The sequence below is a fragment of the Sapajus apella genome, unplaced genomic scaffold (genome assembly GCF_009761245.1).
Source record: "Sapajus apella isolate SASKATOON/1434 unplaced genomic scaffold, GSC_monkey_1.0 scaffold22, whole genome shotgun sequence".
NCBI lineage: Eukaryota > Metazoa > Chordata > Mammalia > Primates > Cebidae > Sapajus > Sapajus apella.
This window is the reverse complement of record NW_022436962.1, coordinates 27,956,553-27,982,435: the sequence shown is the minus strand read 5'-3', so window position 1 is coordinate 27,982,435 and position 25,883 is coordinate 27,956,553. Positions and strand designations below refer to the sequence as shown.

At 40.5% G+C, this 25,883-nt stretch overlaps 1 protein-coding gene, 1 long non-coding RNA gene and 1 pseudogene across 3 annotated transcripts in view; 2 read left to right on the top strand and 1 right to left on the bottom strand.

The window, feature by feature from the left end:
* Positions 1-21,238, top strand: part of ACBD3 (acyl-CoA binding domain containing 3) — a 41,958-nt gene extending 20,720 nt beyond the window's left edge. Inside the window, exons 3-8 of the mRNA XM_032289438.1 lie at positions 658-798; positions 4,293-4,451; positions 7,328-7,502; positions 12,865-13,051; positions 14,196-14,480; positions 19,324-21,238. Of these exons, the coding sequence (XP_032145329.1) occupies positions 658-798; positions 4,293-4,451; positions 7,328-7,502; positions 12,865-13,051; positions 14,196-14,480; positions 19,324-19,535 (1,159 nt within the window). The 3' untranslated portion in view covers positions 19,536-21,238. The remainder of the gene's footprint in view (positions 1-657; positions 799-4,292; positions 4,452-7,327; positions 7,503-12,864; positions 13,052-14,195; positions 14,481-19,323) is intronic.
* LOC116558583 lies at positions 19,574-21,496 on the top strand (annotated as a pseudogene). Its single transcript, XR_004272081.1, has 2 exons — positions 19,574-19,645; positions 19,898-21,496. The product of XR_004272081.1 is annotated as an uncharacterized LOC116558583 (transcript).
* Positions 21,497-24,663: 3,167 nt separating this feature from the next.
* Positions 24,664-25,883, bottom strand: part of LOC116559034 — a 17,598-nt gene continuing 16,378 nt past the window's right edge. Inside the window, exon 3 of the long non-coding RNA XR_004272277.1 lies at positions 24,664-24,753. This is a non-coding gene — a long non-coding RNA (uncharacterized LOC116559034). The remainder of the gene's footprint in view (positions 24,754-25,883) is intronic.

The following is a 25,883-nucleotide window of genomic DNA, read 5'->3' as shown; positions in this document are numbered from 1 at the left end:
TAAGGTCAGGAGTTTGAGACCAGCCTGGCCAATATGGTGAAACCTCATCTCTACTAAAAATACAAAAATTAGCTGGGCATGATGGCGCACCTGTAGTCCCAGCTACTCATGAGACTGATGTAGGGGAATCGCTTGAACCCAGGAGGTGGAAGTTGCAGTGGGCCGAGATCACACCACTGCACTCCAGCCTGGGCGACAGAGCAAGACTCTGTCTCAAAAAAAAGGGAAAATTAGCTGGCGGAGTGGCACATGCCTATAATCCCAGCTATTCAGGAGGCTGAGGTAGGAGAATTGCTTGAGCCTGGGAGGTAGAGGTTCTGGTGAGCTAAGATTGCACCACTGCACTCCAGTCTGGGCAGCAGAGTGAGACCTGTCTCAAAAAAAAAAAGAAAAAGAGAAAAAGAAAACATTGGTACCTTTTTGCTATTTGGGAATCGTCAGCAATACAGTTGTTTGGATTGTGTGTGGCGTATCTAATTTAGTAAGTCAATACATACTTGTTAAAACTTGAAGTTTTGAGCCTTTTGCTTATGGTAGAATCATTCTTCATTTTATATTCTCAGTTATAATTGAGAATTGTTCATATTTAGGTTTAAATTCAATCAAGTTCTCATTCTATTAAGAAGGGTAGGTAACTTTTCTTGTTATTCCTTACAGGAGAGAATGGGCAGCCCTGGGAAACATGTCTAAAGAGGATGCCATGGTAGAGTTTGTCAAGCTCTTAAATAGATGTTGCCATCTCTTTTCAACATATGTTGCATCCCACAAAATAGAGAAGGAAGAGCAAGAAAAAAAAAGGTGAAGTTTGAGGGCATGGAATACTTTACCACTGCACAGCCCAGTATACTGATACTTTTGCTTTATGGAATGTCTGTTCTAGATAATGTGTCTTGCTTTCCTTGGATCCCCACTTCTTGTGGAAATTGTTCAAACTTCCTGGTATGAGCAGGTATTTATATTATGAGTTTTAGCAGGAGGGAAGGCTGCTTCCTACTAGCCATGCCTTTAAAAGGAACCTCCCATCATCATGGCTGGCAGCCTTTTGTTTTATTACGCTAAATTTCTGAATAAGCTCCACCATAAACTCAACCACTCCCTCCTCTCTGTCCTGTGGTCTGACATACCCTTTGTTGCAGTCTCCCTTGAGCTTTTAGAATCCTCATGCTCCATTTCATGGTTTGCAGCTGTGCTACCTTATATAGATATTCATATTGGCTTTGCCTTCCAGCTGACTTATTGATTATTTTCAAGTTTTGGAGGAGGAGCTACTGAATGTGCTATTTATGTTTGTGGGATTCTCTTTCGTTGTTGTGAATTAGAATTACAGTTACACCTTATTCATCTAGTAGTTATTTTTTTTTATTTTTTATTTTTTGGGGACGGAGTTTCGCTCTTGTTACCCAGGCTGGAGTGCAATGGCGCGATCTCGGCTCACCACAACCTCCGCCTCCTGGGTTCAGGCAATTCTCCTGCCTCAACCTCCTGAGTAGCTGGGATTACAGGCACGCGCCACCATGCCCAGCTAATTTTTTGTAGTTTTAGTAGAGACGGGGTTTCACCATGTTGACTAGGATGGTCTCGATCTCTTGACCTCATGATCCACCTGCCTCGGCCTCCCAAAGCGCTGGGATTACAGGCGTGAGCCACCGCGCCTGGCGCCAGCTAATTTTTTGTATTTTTAGTAGAGACTGGGTTTCACCGTGTTGACCAGGATGGTCTCGATCTCTTGACCTTGTGATCCACCCGCCTCGGCGTCCCAAAGTGCTGGGATTACAGGCTTGAGCCACCGCGCCCGGCTAGTAGTTGTATTTTCAACAACTTTATGTAAAATTTTAGGTGATGAAAGTGATACTACAAACCCAGTTTTTCTTCAGGTTATGTTATACTTTCTTTTTTTTTTTTTTTTTGAGACAGAGTCTTGCACTGTTGCTCAGGCTGGAGTGCAGTGACACGATCTCAGTTCACTGCAACCTCTGCCTCCTGGGTTCAAGTAGTTCTCCTGCCTCACCCTTCCAAGTAGCTGGGATTACAAGTACCCACCACCAAACCCAGCTAAAAGCTCTTAGTAGAAATGAGGTTTTACCATGTTGGCCAGGCTGATCTCCAGCTCCTGACTTCAGGTAATCCATCTGCCTCGACCTTCCGAAGTACTGGGATTACAGGCGTGAGCCACTGTGCCCAGCTGATGTTATTCTTTAAAAACAATTGATTCTCGGGTTTCCTACCTTAACCTGGATTAGAAAAAGCAGATAAGAGAAAATAGCTTGATAGTGAGGGATATAATAGAAACCATGAAAAACAGACACAAGAATTATAAAAGCATGGCAGTCAGGGGCCATTTAATATGAAGGTAAACTTCTCCATCACAATAGTATGATGTGCAGTTTTTATGTTAATAGCTATAACCCCTGAGTCATCAAGAGATGGAACATCAGATATGATTTATTCCTGTTTAGGATAATGGGAAATGGCTTGATTACATTTTCAGAAGCTATTTATCCAAAGAAAGTTGTTTTTTTAATCTAAAGGAAAAGTTTTGATTCTTCTGAGAATAGAATAAAGTTTCTTGAAGTGGAAAATTGATTTACGTCCTAGAGGCCATTGTGTAGTAATGTTGGATCAATGAGATACTGCTATGATATCTGTAGAAGTAGTATGTATATATTGATTTTAAATTATTATTTTAATGATATATGCATATTTCTCTTAGGCATTGTCAAAAGTTACTACTCAACCTATAAAGTTGAAATATACTTTTGTCAGGTGATAAAGTCCATATAGAATTATTTTAAAGTGTTTAAGAGTAGACTTCATCTATTCTGAAGTTGAAGCTCTAGCTTGGGAGCCTTCTTGCCCTGTACCAGCTGTGACACATTAAAAGTAGGTCATGGCCAAGTTCGGTGACTCATGCCTGTGGTGGCTCATATCTGTAATCCCAGCACTTTGGGAGGCCAAGGTAGGCAGATCACTTGAGTATAAGAGTTCAGGACCAGCCTGAGCAACATGGCAAAACCCCCCATCTCTACAAAAAAATACAAAAATTAGCTCGATGTGGTTGCAGGTGCCTATAGTTCCAGCTACTTGGGAGGCTAAGGTGGGAGGATTGTTGGAGCCTGGGAGGTGGAGTTGCAGTGAACCAAGAACATGCCACTGTACTCCAGTGTGGGTGACAGAGTGAGACCTTGTCTCAAAAAAAAAAAAGTAGGTCATGTTATTGCTATATTTTGAGCCTTGGCTGTGGCTCAGGTGTGTTGTTAATCACTTATAAGAGTTAGAGGGGAGAAGGGTGAGGTAGCACAGACAGTTCTCGTGGTAGGACCAAGAAATGGTGTCTTAGCTGATACTCCTCAGAAATCTTCCCTTTCATCCTGTCTGCAACCTCCCTGGACACCAAACCACTTGCAGACCCTTAAGGCGTCCATTCCTAGCATAATAGGATCTGTTCTTTTTGGAAAGGTCTTGTGGGGTGGGCAAAAGCTGGGCAAGAGCTGCACTGTGAGGTTAGCCGCTCTTTTTTTAAAGCATTTTTTGATTTCAGAAATATATGCAATATAAAGATTTTCATTTATGGCAATAAATGAAACACAAACTGAAAAATCTTTTTTTCCCATATTTCTTTTAATTCTACTCTCCTTTGTATAGATAATAACTGATAAATTTAGATTGTATCCTTCCGGATCTTTTCCTATGTATTTACCCTTTTTTTTCATTAAGCAAATGTATTCAGTGTCTTTACATATTAGGCATGTACTTCTATCCTTTGACTCTGCTGTGTTTGAGGGTGAATTTTTTGCTTCTATACATGTTTGTTGAGTCCTTGTTCTTTCCAGCACTGTGCTAAGCCCTGAGGATGTAGTGGTGTGAGATAGGCAGTCTCTGCCCCTATGGAGCATCTACTTTAATGGGTAAGGCAGACCTACTGCTAAATGTATCACACACATTTAATTACAATGACAGCAGGTGTTATGAAGGAAAAGCTTTTAGTGCTGTGAGCCTATATGAGAGGGGATCCTTCAGGGTATACGAATATCATAATGATTTAAGTAGTATCTTATGGTGGACACATTTTCTATTGCTGTGTAACAGTAATTATTTTTGCTGTGATTTGTATATTGTGAGATTTACTCCATATAAGTTTCTGCTAGTAAATTGTATGCCTTTTAAATTTTGATGTATATATCCACATTGTTCTCTAAAAAGGTCATGTCAGTTTTCACTGAGAACTAAAGTTTTAAATTATTTTTAAACAGTATTCAATGTATAGGGTTCATTCTCTATCCTTTGCCTTCTAGGAAGGAGGAGGAGGAGCGAAGGCGGCGTGAAGAGGAAGAAAGAGAACGTCTGCAAAAGGAGGAAGAGAAACGTAGGAGAGAAGAAGAGGAACGGCTTCAACGGGAGGAAGAAGAAAGGAGACGGATAGAAGAAGAGAAGCTTCGGTTGGAGCAGCAAAAGTAAGCTTATTATATGGCTTATGTTTTAAAATGAGAAATGGAAAAAATAAAATAAAATAGAATAAAAATAAGAAATGGGTGGGCCGGGCACGGTGGCTCACACCTGTAATCCCAGCACTTTGGGAGGTGGAGGCAGGTGCATCACCTGAGGTCAGGAGATGGAGACCATTCTGACTAACACAGTGAAACCCCATCTCTACTAAAAATACAAACAATTAGCCAGTCATGGTGGCATGTGCCTGTAATCCCAGCTACTTCGGAGGCTGAGGCAGGAGGATCACTTGAACTCAGGAGGCCGAGGTTGTAGTGAGCTGAGATTGTGCCATTGCACTCCAGCCTGGACAACAAGAGTGAAATTCTGTCTCAAAAAAACGGGCTTCCATACTGTTATAACTTGACTTTTTACCATCGTATCCCTAAGAATACTTCTGTGATTTGCACGATGAGGAGGTACACTGGTATTAGCTTTTCACTGTTTTTACCAGTGATCTGTTACCATAGAGAGTCTGGTCTTAAGCATCAATTGGTTGCAAAAGGAGGAATGTATGCCAGGTGCGGTGGCTTATGCCTGTAATCCCAGCACTTTGGGAGGCTGAGGCAGGTGGATCACCTGAGGTCAGAAGTTCGAGACCAGCCTGACCAACATGGAGAAACTGAATCTCTACTAAACACACAAAATTTGCTGGGCATGGTGGTGCATGCCTTAAATCCCAGATACTTGGGAGGCTGAGGCAGCAGAATCACTTGAAGCAGGGAGGCGGACAGTGAGCCGAGATCATGCCATTGTACTCCAGCCTGGGCGACAAGAGCAAAACTCCATTTCAAAAAAAAAAAGCTGGGTGTGGTGGCTCACACCTGTAATCCTAGCACTTTGGGATGCCAAGACGGGCAGATCACGAGGTCAGGAAATCGAGACCATCCTGGCCAACATGGTGAAACCCTGTCTCTATTAAAATACAAAAAATTAGCTGGGCATGGTGGGATGTGCGTGTATTCCCAGCTACTCGGGAGGCAGAGGCAGAGGAGTCGCTTGAACCCAAGAGGCGGCAGTTGCAGTGAGCTGAGATCATGCCACTGTACTCCAGCCTGGCGACAAAGTGAGACTCCATCTCAAAACAAACAAAAGGAACGTATTAGAAGGATTTGGGGTTCACTTGCAGAATACAGAGACTGGAAGCAGGAGCTGGGGTTGCCTGGCCGCTCTGTTTCTTGTCTCTGCCTCTCTCAGCCTATGTCTCTGCTTCATTCTTGCTCTCTGCAAATTGTCACACTCTGCTTTGGCATATGCAAGGCTATCCCAGGATTTATTTGGTCTGTCTTTCCATGCATCTGACAAGAGACTGGCTGGAATCTGTGAGACCCAGTTGCAATTTTCCAGAACAGAGAATCTTGTTGGCCCAGTCTATGTCAGATATCTATTTGTAGTTTTTAGTACACAATTTGGAGGCTGCAACTATTGCTTACTCAGTGAGGGCTGTGAGAGCAGCTCTCTGACACTGACAGGTTTTTGAAGAGGGAGCTGTGGGTACAAGGAGGCAGTGATTAACACCCGTAAAACACTGGGAAGTAAGTTTGAGGTTGTAGGGGTGGCATGGCTCATAGGTTAAACCAGAGAACATGAGAGTCCATTGATTTGTTCTTTTTATTATTATTATTATTTCTTCTTATTTCTGGGTAGTTTCTCAGAAAAACCTTCAGTGCTAGCCTCAGATTAATCCAAGGCCTCATTCAACTTTGGAGAAAGACTGTGAATGCTGCTCTTTTTGGGGAGAGTTTGTCCTAGGTGGATCCAGTGTCATGCTGTATGCAGGAGTTTGTGAGGCTTTGCTTTGTTATCTATTAATAGATGGCTTTGAGGTCTCTGTTAAGTTCGTCACATAAGTAAGTTAAGAAGCGTGGTGGCTCATGCCTGTAATCCCAGCACTTTGGGAGGCCGAGGCAGGTGGATCAGTTGAGGTCAGGAGTTTGAGACCAGCCTGGCCAACATAGTGAAACCCTGTCTCTACTGAAAATATAAAGATTAGCCAGATGTGGTGGTGGGTGCCTGTAATCCCAGCTACTTGGGAGGCTTAGGCAGGAGAATCGCTTGAACCTGGGAGGTGGAGGTTGCAGTGAGTTGAGATCATGCCACAGCACTCCAGCATGGCTGACAGAGTGCGACTTTGTCTCAAAAAAAAAAAATAAGTGTGTGGTTTATCTATAAAAGAATAACAGTATCTCTAAGCATGCCAAGATGTTTTCAGTGTTTTCCTCTATTAAGACGTGACCCTCAAATTTTCACTGGCTTTATTTATACTTACCAGGGCCACCTGTAATACCTTCCAGCTATTCTTCTGCCTCTTACTCTTTTTAATGTATTTAGATAGAGAGGCCATAGCCAACAGTTAAATACCTCATCTGTGTCAGAGATGATAATTCATCATCTTACAGCATCATAGTTAATTAGTATAGCTCTGGATTTGCATCAGGCTCTAGCATCTGCTAGCACTATAGTCTTGGGCAAGTTACTGAACCCTCTGTCATAGGGTTGTTGTGAAGACTAAATGGGTTAGCATGTGTGAGTATTTTCAACAGTACATGGCACATAGTAAGGGCACAATAAGTGTTAGTAATTATGATGGTGGTAATTATGATGATAATCATATGCATATCCTCCATCCCAAATTTTCCTGGAAAATCCTAAGTAAAAAATTAGAGGCCAGGTTTATTTTCTTAAATCTCTCTTCTGAACCCAGAACACATACTAATTGGTATACATTACTAGCTTAGTTGTTTTTAAGAGTTACAAACTATAAAAGTAAGTAATAAGGACATTTTATTTTGTCATGAACAATCTCCTATAGCCAGACTAGTATATATATTTTTAATGTTTTTAGGCAGCAGATAATGGCAGCTTTAAACTCCCAGACTGCCGTGCAGTTCCAGCAGTATGCAGCCCAACAGTATCCAGGGAACTACGAACAGCAGCAAATTCTCATCCGCCAGTTGCAGGAGCAACACTATCAGCAGTATATGCAGCAGTTGTATCAAGTCCAGCTTGCACAGCAACAGGTACGATAGCCAACCCTAGAATTCAGCCTTAGAGAGAGTTTTTAGTTTCATTGGAACCCAAGTTCTTTTTTAACAGTCGCAAATGAATTTTGCATTAGTTAGCCTCTAAGGTGTAAAGTAACTTTTAGGTGATCTTTTAGTTAGACTTGAGAATTGCAGACAGTTGTGACAAAAAATAGTCTTTTAGAAGCAACAGATGATGTTATATTGTCATAAGGGTATTTGGGAGTTGTATGGGTTGAGTATCTTTATTATGAGTCTGGCATAGACCCTAATAGTGGTCCGGGAATATGAGGATCTGAGTAATTAGCCTTAGTTCACAGATGTCCTTCAGGCAGTGCATTGTCAGAGCCTCGGACAGCCTCCAGTGGGAGGACTCCCCTGCCCTAAGACATAGGCTGGTCCTGCAGAGCTAGCTGGGGTCCATTTGACTTTGTGTTAGGCACCAGAGTTGGGTAGCAGTCATGACAGCACATTGCTATTCCTCCTCCAACTGCCTGTCCCCAAATATTTTGCTTCCACATAGGAGAGGTTGATTTAGATGAAAGAACATGGGACTGGGAGTCTGGTAACACTTGGATTCCGTTCGGGCTTTGACATTACCTTGTTTGATCTCAGACAAGTTATAACTACTCTAATTGTTCTGCCTTTTCAGTCTGTAACAATAGGATATAAAATCAAAGCACCTGGCCTATTAACCTCACAGGACTATCAGAGGAATCGAATGACAAAAGACTTAGCCTGTGAGTGCTTTCTGTACTTGTGGAAGATACCAATTTTACATACATTTTTTATATCTTGTGCAGGCATAAAATACCTCCTTAGGCCAGGCGCAGTGGCTCACGCCTGTAATCCCAGCACTTTGGGAGGCCAAGGCGGGTGGATCACCTGAGGTCAGGAGTTCAAGACCAGACCAGCCAACGTGGTGAAACCCATCTCTATTAAAAATACAGAAAATTAGCTGGGAGCGGTGGTGGGCACCTGTAATCCTAACTACTTGAGAGACTGAGGCAGGGAGAATCGCTCGAACCCTGGAGGTGGAGGTTGTAGTGAGTCAAGACTTCGCCACTGCTCTCCAGCCTTGGCAACAGAGCGAGACTCCATCTCCAAAAACAAAACAAAAAAAAACCTCCTTAAACTTAACCTAGCTTAGTTTAACTTACTTAATTTTCACTTATAAAGCAGTTACCACCTGTCAAAAAATCTGAGTGAAGAAAAGTGTTACATTATAGTTGCTCAGCATTTCTTGTTGCATGAAATAATCTTTGTTGTTTTTGCCAAACTCTTTAAATTCCTTGAAAATGTATATTCTTACCTAAACTACCTTTTCCCCTGAATCTTTGGCATCAGTTAGAAGTTAAAAAGCACTGCAGGTTCTTTGTAATTCTGAAGAGGAGGAAAAGATACCAAACCAGAGTTTATAGATAATAAGTGGTATTTTTGAGGGATTTATTCTCTCTCCTCTGAAGCCTGTTTCTACTTTAGTTTCGCTTCCTTTTTCCTGCTTCTTTGATAAGCAGTGAGATCATTTTTAATAGCGCATACACTCTGTCCTGTTTATGGGTTGCTATCACTTAATGAGAAGAAAGTCAAGTAGGACAAAACCACAAGTCTTTGAAACAAAATTAGAAAGCCATAATGGAGGCTGGGCATAGTGGCTCATGGCTTTAATCGCAGCACCTGGGGATGCCAAGGCCAGAAGGGTTGCTTGAGGCCAGGAGTTTGAGACCAGCCTGGGCAACATAGGGAGACCCCAATCTCTTTTAAAAAAAAAAGAAAGAAAGAAAAAAAAAATTTGCCGGATATGGTGGTGCATGCCTTTAGTCCCAATTACTTGGGAGGTTGAGGCGGGAAGATCACTTAAGTTCAGGAGCTAGAGGCTGTAGTAAGCTATGATGGCACTACTACATTCTAGGCTGGGTGACAGAGCCAGACCCTGTCTCTTAAAAAAAAAAAGACATAGGCCGGGCACAGTGGCTCATGTCTGTAATCCCAGCACTTTGGGAGGCTGAGGTGCGCAGATCACCTGAAGTTGCAAGTTTGAGACCAGCCTGACCAACATGGGGAAACCCTGCCTACTAAAAATACAAAATTAGCTGGGTGTGATGGCACATGCCTGTTAATCCCAGCTACTCGGGAGGCTGAGGCAGAAGAATTGCCCGAACCTGGGAGCCAAGATTGCGCCATCGCACTCCAGCCTGGGCAAAAAGAGCAAAACTCTGTCTCAAAAAAAAAAAAAAAAAAGCTGTAATTGAGATTAGAGGGATCAAACTTAGTTTATCAAATTGTTTGGTTGCAGCGGCTCACTCCTGTAATCCCAGCACTTTGGGAGGCCAAGGCAGGTAGATCATGGGGTCAGGAGTTTGAGACCAGCCTGACCAACATGGTGAAACCCCGACTCTACTAAAAATACAAAAATTAGCCCAGCATGGTGACACACGCCTGTAATCCCAGCTACTCAGGAGGCTGAGGCAGGAGAATTGCTTAATCCCGGGAGGCAGAGGTTGAAGTGGAGGTTACAGTGAGCCGAGATTGTGCCACTGCACTCCAGCCTGGGCGACAGAGCAAGACTCCATTTCAAAAAGTAAAAATAAAAATAAATTGATTGGTTGCTTCTGGAAAGGGACTAGAGAAGAAACAAAGGGAACTTTACTCCTATAAAGTATAAATTTTTATGTAAATACTGAGCACAGTGAACATGTTTGTTAATTGCGGGGTGTAGGTACATTTGTGGGTGTTTGTTACATTGTTTTTATACCTTTCTATGCTTTTTTTAAAACTTCTAAAAATAGGAAAAGAGTATATAAATATATTACTACAATCTATTACATGTAGTACAATAGATTCATGGTCAGGGGATCCCAGAGAAGGGAGTTGTTCTGCTAGAGCCTTTCAAGAAAGGATTAGTCTAGATGAGGGACCATTTGAGCTGGGCCTATTGATAATCAGAAATGCTCTTTTGCTTTCCTGTCATGCAGTGAATGTTCTGAGTGTGCTGACTTGTTTTGATTGTAGGTACTTTTTCTGGAAGCTAGTATTCCTTCTAGAAAACTGATGTGGAAATTACTGAAAATACAGACCTTGGAAGAAGATATCTTAAAATCTTAAGTTTGTTATTAACCTGTATTAGCAGGAGAGAGAGGCATTGCTATTCATTTAAGTAACTGGCTTGTAAATGGTACATTAAATGAAATGTATGTAGAGATATCCCAAAATATCATTATCCCTACACCATGGAATTATAAAAGCTTTTTCCGAGTGAGTGAGTGTGTGTGTGTGTGTGTGTGTGTATGTGTACTTTTTTTCCTGCAGTGAACATATGCTTACTTGCTTGTGACAGTGTTTTAGTTTAAAACATTTAAAACATTGCTTACATGCCCAAATGCTCATCAACAGTAGAATGGGTAAATAGATTTTATCTTTTCATGATGAAATAACTTAATAGTAATACAAACTACAAAACGGAATTACTTGTGACCCTATGGATGAACCTTATAAGTAATGCTCAGTGAAAGAAGCCAGACATAAAAAAGAACATACATTATACAACCTATTTCTATAAAGTTTTAAAATAGACAAAGCAAATCTATGGTGTTATAAGTCAGAGTAGTTGTTACCCTTCAGGGCAGGTGCCCAGAAAGGGGTACTATGGATGCATTTCACAGATCAGATGTATCCATGTAACTAATACTCACATCAAGACAGTACCCAGATACTGTCTTGATGTGAGTATTAGTTACGTGGATACGTCTGATTTGTGAAAATTGATCAAGCTGTGTAATTTATCATTTGTACACTTTTCTACATGTATGTTGTAATTCAATTTATAGTTCCCCACCAAAGTTACCTAAGGTAATACTCAGGTACTTGAAGTAGTATCTGTCCATATTGATTTAGAAGAGGAATGTCCCAAAATAGTTGTCTTTTGGACTTTAGATGTTTTTATTCCCATTTTGACTCAGGACATTTGGATTTTATATTTATGACTACACATTTCAATTGTAACTATGTAAACAGTGAGAAATTTTTATTGAGAAAACATTTTTACCTAAAATTGCATCCTATAAGCCTATTTAATTCTTAGGTAAGTATTTTACAACACGATTAACAGTTTTCAATTTAATTGTGATCATAATTTTTCTCTGAAGTTTTAACTTATTGATTTTTTGAGGTCAATTATGTTAAAATAATTGTCCATATTAGATTTTTTTTTATATTACTTTGGGAGCCTATACCAGATTTTACCAATTATAGCTTCTGCCTTTGTGAATTTTCTTCTGTGACTATTTCCACCAAGTTTAATTTTTCTAATTCAAATTTTGTGTATTTAAATTTTATCAAGAAGATTGTTTTTATTCCATCAATTTTAAGAGCACAAGTTACTGTGTTCAGTTTTTGCCTTTAATAGTTTTATTTTGGGCCGGGCGCGGTGGCTCAAGCCTGTAATCCCAGCACTTTGGGAGGCCGAGGCGGGTGGATCACGAGGTCAAGAGATCGAGACCATCCTGGTCAACATGGTGAAACCCCGTCTCTACTAAAAATACAAAAAATTAGCTGGGCATGGTGGCACGTGCCTGTAATCCCAGCTACTCAGGAGGCTGAGGCAGGAGAATTGCCTGAACCCAGGAGGCGGAGGTTGCGGTGAGCCGAGATGGCGCCATTGCACTCCAGCCTGGGTAACGAGAGCGAAACTCTGTCTCAAAAAAAAAAAAAAAAAAAAAAAAAAAATAGTTTTATTTTGGGTTATTTCTACTTTAATTTTTTTACATGGTGAAACCTTTTGAGACAGAGTCTTGCTCTGTCACCCAGGCTGGAGTGCAATGGCATGATCTCGGTTCACTGCAACCTCTGCCTCCCGGGTTCAAGCAGTTCTGCTTCAGCCTCCCAAGTAGCTGGGATTACATATGTAAGCCACCATGCCTGGCTAATTTTGTATTTTAAGTAGAGATGGGGTTTCACCATGTTGGTCACGATGGTCTTGAACTTCTGACTGCAAGTGATCCACCCGCCTCAGCCTCCCAAAGTGCTGGGATTACAGATGTGAGCCACTTCGCCTGGCCTTACTTACTTTAATTTTTCCTAATTAGTTTTTTTAGTGATTCTCAGATTAGAAAAATGTGACCCTTAGTTGCAGTTTTTGTCCACATTAATTTTTTATTATTGATTGTTTTATTATGTTTAGCTATCAGTTTGATATTGTACTACTAATATTCATTATAGACAGGATAAAAACTGATAAAAGTAATTTCTTGAGCATAGCATTTTAGTAGGGCAAAAGCATGGTATCAGATGTACTCCAGGGCAGATGTCCTGTTTGCTAGCCTTCCTGGTCAGTATGTCTTCACTTTCTCTTGATTTGTAGGCAGCATTACAGAAACAACAGGAAGTAGTAGTAGCTGGGTCTTCCTTGCCTACATCATCAAAAGTGAATGTAACTATACCAAGTGATATGATATCAGTTAATGGACAGGCCAAATCACGCACTGACAGCTCTGAAAAAGAAGTGGAACCAGAAGCTGCAGAAGAAGCCATAGAGAATGGACCAAAAGGTATGGTTTTGTTTATGTGTTTGTCCGGTTGTCATAATTCCGAATCTGTTAAAAGCAAAGTCACAAAGTCAGGTTACAATTAGCTTTTGAGAACAATTACATATTTGTGAGAATTCAACATTTTTTTACTCTGAATCTGATGCTCTGGTGACTCATAGATCAGTGTAGAAGAGCAAATCAGATGTCTTTGGACACTTTTAAGACAAAAGCTATGTTTTGCCTTATTTTATATATACATATAAATTATCTATTGCTGCATAACAAATTACAGGCCGTTCACAGTGGCTCATACCTGTAGTCCCAGCACTCTGGGAGGCTGAGGCAGGAAGAAGTGGTCAGGGATGGCAGTATGGTTCATGAGAAATTTGTTTTCAGAGATCTTCCTTGTCTTTTTAGAACCAGTAACACACAGTTGCTTCAGAAAAGGTTTTGGAATCCTTTGGTTTACTGCCCCACTCCCTGTTTTTTGTTTTTTTGTTTGTTTGTTTTTTTAATCAAGGGATTATACCAGCATTTTCAAATGAGAGAAAATATTTCAAAGGCTTTGTGACTAACTTTGAGAAACTTATTTCGTAGCCAAGTGCACATAGATGCTGCTCAGCAACAAGACTTTACCCCTTTTTCTCAATCCCTGGTGGTTCTAATCCTGTTTGAGTTCTGTTTCTTTGAGTTCCATTGGAATAGCCCCTAGAACTTTGGAATGGTTGGAGGTCAAGACTTTTTCAACAGACAGGCTGAAGTCAAAGTCCAGTTTTCTTTGTTCACATCCAAAAGATTAATTTATTCCTAAAGCCAGATCACTCTTCCTTGCTAGAATATTTCCCTAACTTCAGTTGGGGCATTTCCAAAGTCATTCTTGAATCCTCTTATAGGGAGTGTTGAAAAAAATTGTTTCTATGATTGTGGGCTGCAGTTGTTACTTGAAGAAGTATGATGAACTCTGAGTGCGTGCAACATTGTTAAATGTGGTCATCTGGAGAGACTTGCATGGGGAGGCTTTTTTATTTCTCCAAGTCCTTGATCTAAGCTAGACCATATTGTACTTGGTGTCTAAGTATAACTGATCAGGTAGTCCTATACAAATCTGGCTACCTGCAGGGTAAAGACTTTTTGTCTTTAGCTTTTTAATTCCTGTTGCCTTTAGAATCTCTTCCAGTGATAGCAGCTCCATCCATGTGGACACGACCTCAGATCAAAGACTTTAAAGAGAAGATTCAGCAGGATGCAGATTCCGTGATTACAGTGGGCCGAGGGGAAGTGGTCACTGTTCGAGTACCCACCCATGAAGAAGGATCATATCTCTTTTGGGAATTTGCTACAGACAATTATGACATTGGGTTTGGGGTATATTTTGAATGGACAGACTCTCCAAACACTGCTGTCAGTGTGCACGTCAGTGAATCCAGCGATGACGACGAGGAGGAAGAAGGTAGAACCCTTGGTCCATATTTAGTAGCTGCTGGGTTATGTGTTGGCAGAAACGGTACATGGTTCAGGTGTCAGCTAGCCTTTTGCTTTCTGATTAACATTTCATGGTTAGGGAACACTGTCTTCGTTAGTGGGACCTTGGGCTGAAAACGTTGTGAGGCCAGGCTCCTTGTAGGGGATTGGGGCCTGAACAAATTTTTTTTGAATGCCAGGAAAATCTATTTGGCAGTTTGCTATTTTACTCCTTTCTGAATACTATTTACTTCTAACCCTGTGTGTTAAAAAGCCAAATATGCAAAATCACTTTGAAAAATTTTAAAGGAGCAAGAAAGAATTTTTTTTGTTTTGTTTTGTTTTTCTTTTTTTTTTTTTTTTTTTTTTTTGTATTTGCTTTTTTCTGCAAGAAAGAATTCTTGTCAACCTTGGCATTTATTTAAATGTGTATTTCTGATAATAGCTTTTTAGGTCATTATTCTAAGATTTTTTATGTAAATACAGAAACTCACCAGAGCATTCCACCTAAAAAAATTTTTCAATTATTCTTCCATTTAGAAATCCCTATTTTGCTTGTGGAATTTTTTTTATTTTCTCTGAATATGTAGACAAAAGTGGGTGTTTTAAAGGACAGTCTAAAATATCTTGGTCTAAGAAATAGGTATAAATGTGTTGCTTTTTGAGAAGATCGTCTCTTTATTTTTGTTTTCCAGAAAAGTTAGAATGTAGGGCTTGCTTATAAACACTTAATAAGCACTTAATTTATTGACTTGATTGAGAGTGGTGTGGAATGCGTGCCCTGTGAAAATGGAATAGCACCATGTTTCAGTTCTTCTCGTCTAACTGACCTTTCGGGCGGCTTATAAACAGACTGCTTATTCTTGAAGAGGCTTGGCAATGTTGCTTTATAGATTATAGTGGGATAAAGTTAAAGAGATATTGTTGGAAGTACATGGAATAAGCCTGAAAGGCCTGTCAACTTTTGAAGTACAGAGTTGTCCAATCATATTTCTGCACCCTGAGGCCTCTGGGGCTATCTACAGAAACATACACAGCAGGTGTGCCATAACATCTCTTGAAATTAAGTTTAATATTCAGTTTAGCAGTTAGTATTTAATGCTAGTCAAAAGATAGTCCAAAGATGACTCTTTGCCATTATCTACGTGAACTACCAGAGTATCCAAGAAATTTCAGCACATCTTGCAGATTGACTCTCACCCCAGAAGCAGATTTAAAATCCTTCATTATACTACAGGTCCAGATTCTAGCTGGTAAATATGGAAGCATGAACTGCTTTGTCTTTAACATGGCATTTTGTTTTCATCAATCTTTATTCCTGAGTACCACCAGCAAGATAAAGCATTGCCCATAAATACTACTGAAACAGGAAGAAAATACGACTGAAATAAATACAACTGAAACAGGAGGAAAAAAATGTTAAGATTGAAAAAGCATGGCTGGGCACGGTGGCTTACGTCTATAATCCCAGCTTTTGGGGAGGCCAAAGAAGGAAGATCTCTTGAGGCCAGAAGTTTAAGACCACCCTGGGCAACCCATTTTGTAAAGTGACAACTAATCTCTTTTTTTTTACTTTTTATTTTTTTAAGACGAGGTTTCACCATGTTGGTCAGGCTGGTCTTGAACTCCCGACCTCAGGTGATCCGCCCACCTTGGCCTCCAAAGTGCTTGGATTACAAGTGTGAGCCACCATGCCTGGCGAAGTGACAACTAATCTCTACAAAAAAATTTTTTTTAGTTAGCTGGGTGTAGTCCCAGGTACTTGGGAGGCTGAGGCAAGAGGATTGCTTTGAGCCCAGGAGTTTGAGGCTGAAGTGAGCTATATGATCACGCCACTGCATTCCAGTCTGAGCGACAGAGCTAGGCCCTCCCTCTAAAAAAGAAAAAAAAAAAACATAAGAAGTGGTGAGAGAGCAGGACTGTAGCATATATTGGCCAGGATCCACTACTGTTGTCTCATGTGATCCTCAACCACATCAAGACCTGTTCTGTCCTTTCTGTTGCATCACAGAGACTCATTAGAGTCAGACTCTTTGCAAATGTCTGGGAAGGAAAGTTTTTTTGTATGTGTACAAATTACTGTACTTATAAAGAGCTTTGTGAGGCCAGGCATGGTGGTCCCTGCCTGTAATCTCAGCACTTTGGGAGGCCAGAGCAGTTGGATTGTTTGAGCTCAGGAGTTCAAGACCAGCCTGGGTAACATGGTAAAACCCTGTCTCTACCAAAAATACAAAAAATTAGCTGTGTGTGGTGGTGCATACCTGTAGTTCCAGCTACTTGGGAAGCTGAGGTGGGAGGATTGCTTGAGCCTAGAAGGTAGAGGTTGCAGTGAGCTGAGATCACGTCGCATCACTCCAGCCTGGGCCACAGAGCCAGACACCCTCTGTCACACAGACAAAAAAAGATGGCTGGGTGCGGTGGCTCATGCCTGTAATCCCAGCACTTTGGGAGACAGAGGTCAGGTGTTCAAGACCAGCTTGGCCAACATAGTAAAACCTCGTCTCTACTAAAAGTACAAAAATTAGCCAGCCAGGGTGGCATGCGTCTGTAATCCCAGTCAGGAGGCTGAGGCAGAAGAATTGCTTCAACCTGAGAGCTGGAAGTTGCAGTGAGCTGAGATTGCGCCATTACACTCCAGCCTGGGTGACAGAGCCAGAGCCCCACTCCATCCCTACCCTCCAAAAAAAAAGAAAGCTTTGTGAATAAGAATTCTCTGGTCAGAAATTGGTTGAGGTAATGTATTTCTCCTGGCTTGCCTACTAGAGAACTTCTATAAGGCGGTTACTGCCTTAGTCTGAACCCTCAGCTAATGAGAGTTTTAGGGTTATTGGTGTTGGGAAGAGCACTGGTGAAAATGGCAGGGGTCCATTTCTAGAGGTGAGAACCTTAATATCCCATATTTTAGCTCCAATATGTCCCTCAAATGAAAGATGGCATTGCCTATACTTTTACCGTTTCTAATCATAAAATGATTTGCAGCTGAAATGTTTTAGCCTCATAGCAGTGAGGCTTTATCACTCGAAAGAATTGTTCATTGAGTGAGTGTAACTTTATCCCGTTTAAAGATTTAGCTCACAAATTGTCTTTGTCCATATGCCTTAGAAGCTACTGTCCTACCATGTTTTGTCCATATGGACATTTTGCGAGGAGTCCTTTGGGCTTAATTTCAGATGATAGGAGAGTCTGGGTTTTTTGTTTGTTGGTTTTTTCTTCCTTAGATCTTGAAAGGTAGACAGAGGAGTTTGCTTTCCCTGAAGAAGCATGGATGATAACTCATTTGCCTCCTTTAATTCTCCACTTTCTTTATTGTTTACAGGCCCTAAATCTTTGCTTAAATTGATAAAAGATGCCTTTTCATCTTTCCCAGTAATCTTTAGTTTTATAGATTTTGAACAAAATTTGAATCTTGAATCAATGGACCAGTCTGTTTATTGGATATAAACAATAGTGTACATTTTGAATGGTTGTCTATTTCTCATTTGCACGTGAAAGATGCTTAATTGTAGGTATTTCTGTGGTAAAGTAAATCTGATTTCTACCTACCTTTATAAGAGTGCCATTTGCTTTTTAAGAATAAACTTTTAATTTTAAGAATAGTTTTAGATTTACAGAAAAGTTAAAAAGATAGTACAAAGAGTACCCATATACCCTGCACCAAGTAGTTCCCTCTGTTGTTAGCATCTTACATTGTACTGTGGTACACTCATCACAGCTAATGAAACAGTATTGATACATTGGATTAACTAAAGTCCATGTTTATTCAGATGTTTTTAGTTTTTACTTAATGTCCCAAGATCCATTTCAGGATGCCACATTGTAATCAGTCATCATATCTCCTTAATCTCCTCTAGACTGAGAATTTCTCAAGACTTCCCTTGTTTTAAATTCCTGATGTGGCCATTGACAAGCATCACTCAGTTAATTTGTGTTGCCAGAATTCACTCTATCATGTTATAAACCTGGAAATCCATGCCTATAGTCCCAGCCTCTTGAAAAAACAAAAACAAAAACAAAACAATAAACCTGAAAGTCTTGTCTTCTATGCTGAATATTCCCTTGACCTCTTTTCTTTGAGGTGGTTTATATTAAATAAGTTAAACTGAGGCTTCAAAGCTGGTTCATAATTTTCAAAATTCCTAAAGGTTTCTAGAGGTGTTTTTTTTTCTAACCTCATAGCTAATAGTTAAAACTATTAACCGGGTCAAACCTATAATCAGAGCTCATTTTTTGCCACTTAGATCATCTTTGGGTTAAACTGGCCTAGTGAAAATAACTGAATTTTCAGAGTATCTCTGAATGCCTATCTCTCTACTATGACTTTTAAAATTTTACTCCTTACATTTAAGATATCTAGAAAGCAGTAGTCCTCACAAATCATCTTACATCTTTCTAAAATGGGAAGGACTCATATTGGTCAGGAGAAGGATGATGAGAGCAACATTTTGTTGCTTAGATTAGTGAGATTCCTGGGGATGAATTAGGAATTGAATGGATATGGAAAGGGGAAAATGGGACCTAGAAATAGGAATGGTGGTAAGAACAGAGAGAGATAGGATGCTGAACACTGGTACCACTAGATGTTCATCCCTGGGCTCCCAGGGCCCAGTACAAGGTTTGGTATATAGCACGTGATCAGGTATTTGAATGAGTGAGTGAATGAATGAATGAACAAATAAATGCTTACATACATATAACATGTTGAATGGTTCAACAGAATTCCCAACAAGAGCAGTTTCTCAAAGAAAGGATAGATTTTAATTGCTTGATGCAAGTGTGGTTTTCCTGAATCTGTTTTTTCTGAATCTGTTCATTGATTTGTCTGTATTCTACAGAAAACATCAGTTGTGAAGAGAAAGTCAAAAAGAATGCCAGCAAGCCTCTACTGGATGAGATCGTGCCTGTGTACCGACGGGACTGTCATGAGGAAGTGTATGCTGGCAGCCACCAATATCCAGGGAGAGGAGTCTATCTCCTCAAGTTTGACAATTCCTACTCTTTGTGGAGGTCAAAATCAGTCTACTACAGAGTCTATTATACTAGATAAAAATGTTACAGAGTCTGGAGTCTAGGGTTGGGCAGAGGATGGCATTTAATTTGGAAATTTCCTTTGACTTTTGTGGAGCATTAGAGTCAGGGTTTACCTTATTGATTTTGGTCTGATGGTTTGTGAACTCTTGCTGGGAATCAAAATTTCCTTGAGACTCCAGCATTCATACTTTGGGCCTAAAAGAGATTTCTCAGACTCATCCAGCCTTTGGGTGCTGACTAGCAGAGTCACTAGTGGATGCTGAAGTTACATGAGCTACATGTTAAATATTTAAAGTCTCCAAAATAAAACACCCCAACATTGACCTTACCCGCCTGATGGTTAGTCCTTTGCTGCCTGCTCCATATGTCTTATGAGAGCCCGTAGTTACAGTGCCCTCTAATTTGAAATCCTTAAGTTAATAAGTCTATATCAGGTACAGCTGGCTTTGATTAAAGGTCATTTTTAAAACTTAAAAATTCAAGACCTCACAGATTATAATAGAAAAAGAAATGGCCTCAGTTTGATCTTGTTCAGAATGACCCAGATTGTTTTTACTTTGGGTATAGCTGTTTTGTTCAGAGTTACATTACAGAAAATTATTTTCTGAGATAATCTTAAACTAGAATGTTCAAAACTAATTGATAATTGAAGTATCAGGATACTGTACATAGAACACCTCAGAGATTTTTCTTCAGGAGCTTCCACAAACTTTGAATCCTTGTATCTTTATTGGTTATTCATACTACTGGCAGCAAAATACAGGTTTTCCGTTTTGTATTGATTTGGCTTCATAGAGTATCTCAAATTGAAACTTTTTTGCACAAATAATACAATTAGGGATTTTGTAAATTCAAATTGGCACCTACTGAATTAAAATACATAAGATCATTTAAATATAATTCAGCATATGGGAAGTAACATTGCACTAATATGGAAATCACTGCCAGAGTAAGTCTGTTTTCTTTTGTTACTACTTAGACACAACCTTACTTATTCCAGTTTGGAATTACTTATTAAGGAGAATTGGAAATACGTATGCCCATGCTTAAATTTTATAGCTTTAATTTGTATTATTTCTTTATTGGCAGGAAGAGGTACACCTTTGTTTTCCTTACTGAAAACAAACATGGATTAATTGCCTCAAATTTGTATAAGTGATTGGCTAGTCTAGAGATTCTTGTTTTCAGAGGGATAGTGGTATAGAAAATGACAAAGATGGCAATATATACTCAATGTTGTTATTACGTGTTGCTGAAGTACTTAGATTTTTAAAATTTTAAATCATAAATCACTTCTTTTTGTTTTGTTTTATTTTTCTTTTGTTCATAAATCACTTCTTATAGGAGGATTTCCATTGACTAGCTGCAATATATTCAGTTCACTACATATGGGCTATTTGAGTTTTTTGTGTGCTTTATTTCTTTCTGTCTTTTAATACCTGGTTTTGTACATATCTGACTCTGTTCTCTTTTGGTTGTTCAGAAACTGGATTATTTTTTCTTAAGCAGTGCTTAATTTGTGTTTTTAAATTTTGATTCAGAAGTAGTCCCAGCTCATAGGTGTCCATGCTGTTACATCTAGAACATCTGTCAGGCTGTCAGCTCTCATGTACATATGGTATAGAAACCATGGAGTTAGGCACTTCCTGGATTTTTTTTTTTAATGAGAAAAATACTGTATTTAAAATGTAAAATAAACTTTTAAAAAGCAGGCACTAATATATATTTCTTCCAGCCTTTGATTACAAATTTGTTCATGCACATGTTAAGATGAATTATCTCCTAAAAATATCATTGTTCTTGGGAACTGTATATGTTACTTTACATAGCAGCGGTTCCTGTCATGTGTTCACGTCAGAATATTTTTGGTTTTAAACTTTTTTTATTGCCTTTGGCTGTTGATTAGTACAGTACAAGTGCGATTTCAAAAAGATCTTGAAAATAATATATTTAATCAATTAAAATGTTTATCAGTAACTTGTTGATGTTTTATTAATATAATTACTCTCTGAAGCATTAGTACAGTATTTCAACATCCAGGTAGGAGAAAAAGAAATGTTTTAAATATCTTTGTTTTAAAAGGCTTTAGTTGCAACAGACTCCTTCTGGCCAATTATTTAGTTTTATTGTTAATTACCTTACTGACTTAATATAGATTTAAATTTTTTCAGACTTTTAAATGCAAAGGATAGCACTGATTTTTCTTTTTTCTTTCTTTTTTTTTTTTTTTTTTTGAGACGGAGTTTCACTCTTGTTACCCAGGGTGTAATGGCGCAATCTCGGCTCACCGCAACCTCCGCCTCCTGGGTTCAGGCAATTCTCCTGCCTCAACTTCCTGAGTAGCTGGGATTACAGGCACGCGCCACCATGCCCAGCTAATGTTTTGTATTTTTAGTAGAGATGGGGTTTCACCATGTTGACCAGGATGGTCTCGATCTCTTGACCTCGTGATCCACCCGCCTCGGCCTCCCAAAGTGCTGGGATTACAGGCTTGAGCCACCACGCCCGGAAGAGCACTGATTTTTCTTATTGAAAATGACTGGGTTATAAAGTTGTTTCCCTACACTGCTGTGTGCGTAGTGTGTTCCATGAAATATATGGAGCCAGCAGACTTTAATGGATCGCTGGAGATGGAGCCCTCACTCAGGGTGGATGATTGCAGAGCAGTTGTGGGCAAGTCCCTAGTCAATGTGATGTGGAGTCCCAGAAACAGGTTGCCACATCCAGATGACACCACTGATAGGCAGGGTAACTGGCATGTTTAATTTTTTTTCTTTTGGAACCTGGGAAGACAGATGAGGTATTTTTGCTGTGTGGGATACCATAAAGCCAGACTGAAGAAGCATTAAGGAGAGCAGTTGATGTAAGCACCTCTTGGAAACCATGCTACTAAGTCTTGACCATCTGTCTTTTGGTGCAAGAGAATCAACCGGTTCAAAATAGTAAGTAATTGCTAATAATTCATTAGGGCTTAAAGTTCAACAGTCAGTGGCCAGGCTTGGTGGTGCACACCTGTAGTTTCAGCTACTCAGGAGGCTGAGGCATGAGAATCACTTGAACCTGGGTGGCATAGGTTGCAGTGAGCCAAGATTGCACCACCACACTCCAGCCTGGGGGCGGGGGGGGGGGGGGGGGGGGGGGGGCAGTTCGATCTACAACCAAAGCCATCTTTGTGTCTCTCCCCGGCTTTTTCTTGGTTCAGCACTTCCCGTCTGCAACCTAAAAACATGTGCCTGTGTGTCTACTTGGGGTAGACATTTTCATTCAGTAGCTTTTCAAAATACGTGTGAATTAGTATTGGACTTTTATCTCACATATATCTGCCTATAGTTTTTAATTTTCTTAAAAATTTTCTTTTTTTTTTTTTGAGACAGGGTCTCTGTCACCTAGGCTGCATAACTTCAGGTCACTTGCAGCCTCGACCTCCTGGGCTCAAGCAGTCCTCCCACCTCAGCCTCCTCAGTAACTGGGACTATAGGCACATGCTTTGGCATGCCTGGCTAATTTTTGTAGTTTTTTTAGAGCTGGGGTTTTACCATGTTGCCCAGGCTGGTCTCAAACTCCTGGGCTTAAGTGATCCACCCTCTTCAATCTCCCAAAGTCCTGGGATTACGGGCATGAGCCACTATTCCCGGCCTACTTAACATTTTTTTTTCTTTTTTCTTTTTTTTTCTTTTTGTTTTTTGAAGATAGGGTTTTACCATGATGGCCAGGCTGGTCTTGAACTCCTGACCTCAACTTATCTGCCTGCCCCTGGCCTCCCAAAGTGCTAGGATTACAGGCTTGAGCCACTGCCCCCGGCTACTTTTTTTTTTTTTTTTAAAGACAGAGTGGATTATTGTCCTTTAATGGTTTTACTTTGAATTTATTATATTGTCATTATTTCAAGTCCTTATTTTGCTTGATATCTTTTGTAATGAAACACAGAACCACTAGCTCCATTTTACTAGTGATCAGGGTCCTTAATTTGGTACCAGATACCTGACTTTTTTAGAATTGACACTTGGCTTTTGAACTCAATTCAGTCAGGTGTGGGGTAAAAGTATAAATTGGAGCAGTTTAGCTGTAGTAAACACTGCATCTGGTTGCTTACTTCAATCTATAATGTACTGAAGACTTGAAAGTGTATTTCTGAAAAGAGCCAAGTATAAAGTATGCTGGCTGGGTGCGGTGGCTCACACTCATAATCCCAGCACTTTGGGAGACTAAGGCAGGTGAATCATCTGAACTCAGGAGTTCAAGACCAGCCTGGCCAACATGGTGAAACCCTGTCTCTACCAAAAATACAAAAAGGTAGCCAGGCATGGTGGCATGCACCTGTGATCTTAGCTACTCGGAAGGCTGAGGTGGGAAGATCACTTGAGCTTGGGAAACAGAGGTTGCAAGTAAGCCAAGATCATGCTACTGCAATCTAGCCTGGGTGACAGGGCGAGATTCTATCTCAAAAAAATAAAAATTAAAAAAGTATGTTAATGGCAATCTATAAAATAATATGTATATATTTTTTGAGACACAGTCTTACTCTGTTGCCCAAGCTGGAGTGCAGTGGCATGACCTCGGCTCACTGCAATCTCTGCCTCCTGTGTTGAAGCAATTCTCATGCCTCAGCCTCCAGAGTAGCTATGCCACCATAAGGGACGGGTTTTTTGTTTTTTGTTTTTTGTTTTTTTGAGATGGAGTCTTCCTCTGTCACCCAGACTGGAATGCAGTGGTGTGATCTCAGCTCACTGCAACCTCTGCCTCCCGGGTTCCAGCTATTCTGCCTCAGCCTCCCAAGTAGCTGGGACTACAGGTATGTGCTACCATGGCTGGCTAATTGTGTTTTGAGTAGAGACGGGGTTTTACCATGTTGGCCAGGCTGGTCTTGAACTCCTGACCTCAACTTATCTGCCTGCCCCTGGCCTCCCAAAGTGCTAGGATTACAGGCATGAGCCACCCGCACTCGGCCTTCATTTAGATTTATTAAACTTTCATGGTTTGTGCTTTTCATATTTTTGGTTTGAGACAAGGTCTCTCTGGAGTACAGAGGTGTAAGCCTTGAACTCCTGGGCTCAAATGACCCTCCCACTACAGCATCCCAAAGTGCTGGGATTATAGGCGTGAGCCACTGTGCTTGGCTTTCCCTGCTCCTCAGATTCTTTAGGTAAAAACTTAGGTTATTGATTTAAGCCCCACCTCCACCTTTTTTTAATTCAAAGCTAAAAACTTTTTGAGTGTTGTTTTTTTTGGGGGGGCTGAAAGGGGCGGAGACTCACTCTGTTACCAGGCTGACATGCAAAGGCTCGATATTGGCTCACTGCAACCTCCACCTCTCAGGTTTAAGAGATTCTCCTGCCTCAGCCTCTGGAGTAGCTGGGACTACAGGCGGGCGCCGCCATGCCCAGCTAATTTTTGTATTTTCAGTAGAGACAAGGTTTCACTTGTTGGCCAGGATAGTCTCAATCTCTTGACCTCATGATCTGCCCCCCTCAGTCTCCCAAAGTGCTGGGATTACAGGCATGAGCCACAGGCACCCAGCCGTGTTGCTTTTTTACATCTCATAAATTTTGATATGTTGGGATTTTGTTTGCCTTTAGTTTAAAATATTTTCTTTTTCTTTTTTTGAGATGGTGTCTTACTCTGTTGCCAAGGCTGGAGTACAGTGGCACGATCCCAGCTCACTGCAACCTCCACCTCCCGGATTCAAGTAATTCTCCTGCCTCAGCCTCCCAAGTAGCGGAAATTACAGGCATGTACCACCATGCCCAGCTAATTTTGTATTTTTAGTAGATAGGGTTTCACCATATTGGCCAGGCTGGTGTCGCACTCCTGATCTCAGGTGATCCGCCCACCTTGGCCTCCCAAAGTGCTGGGATTACAGGTGTGAGCCACCACGCCCAGCCCAGTTTAAAATATTTTCTAATTTCCAGCTGGGCACAATGGCTCACGCCTGTAATCCGTGCACTTTGGGAGGCCGAGGTGGGCGGATCACCTGAGGTGGGGAGTTTGAAACTAGGCTGGCCAACGTGATGAAACGCCGTCTCTACTAAAAATACAAAAAATTAGCTGGGCGTGGTGGTGCATGCCTGTAATCCCAGCTACTCGGGAGGCTCAGGCAGGAGAGGAGAATCACTTGAACTTGGGAGGTAGAGGTTGCAGTGAGCCAATATCTCGTCATTGTACTCCAGCCTGTGCAACAAGAGCAAAACTCAGTCTCAATAATACAAACATATATATATATATTTTTTTTTTTTCTAATTTCCTTTGTGATTTCTTCCTTATTACATGGGTTATTTAGAAGTGTGTTAGGTTTCATATATTTGAGGATTTCCCAAATGTTTTTCTGTTGTTGATTTCTTTTTTTTTTTTTTTTTTTTTTTTTTTT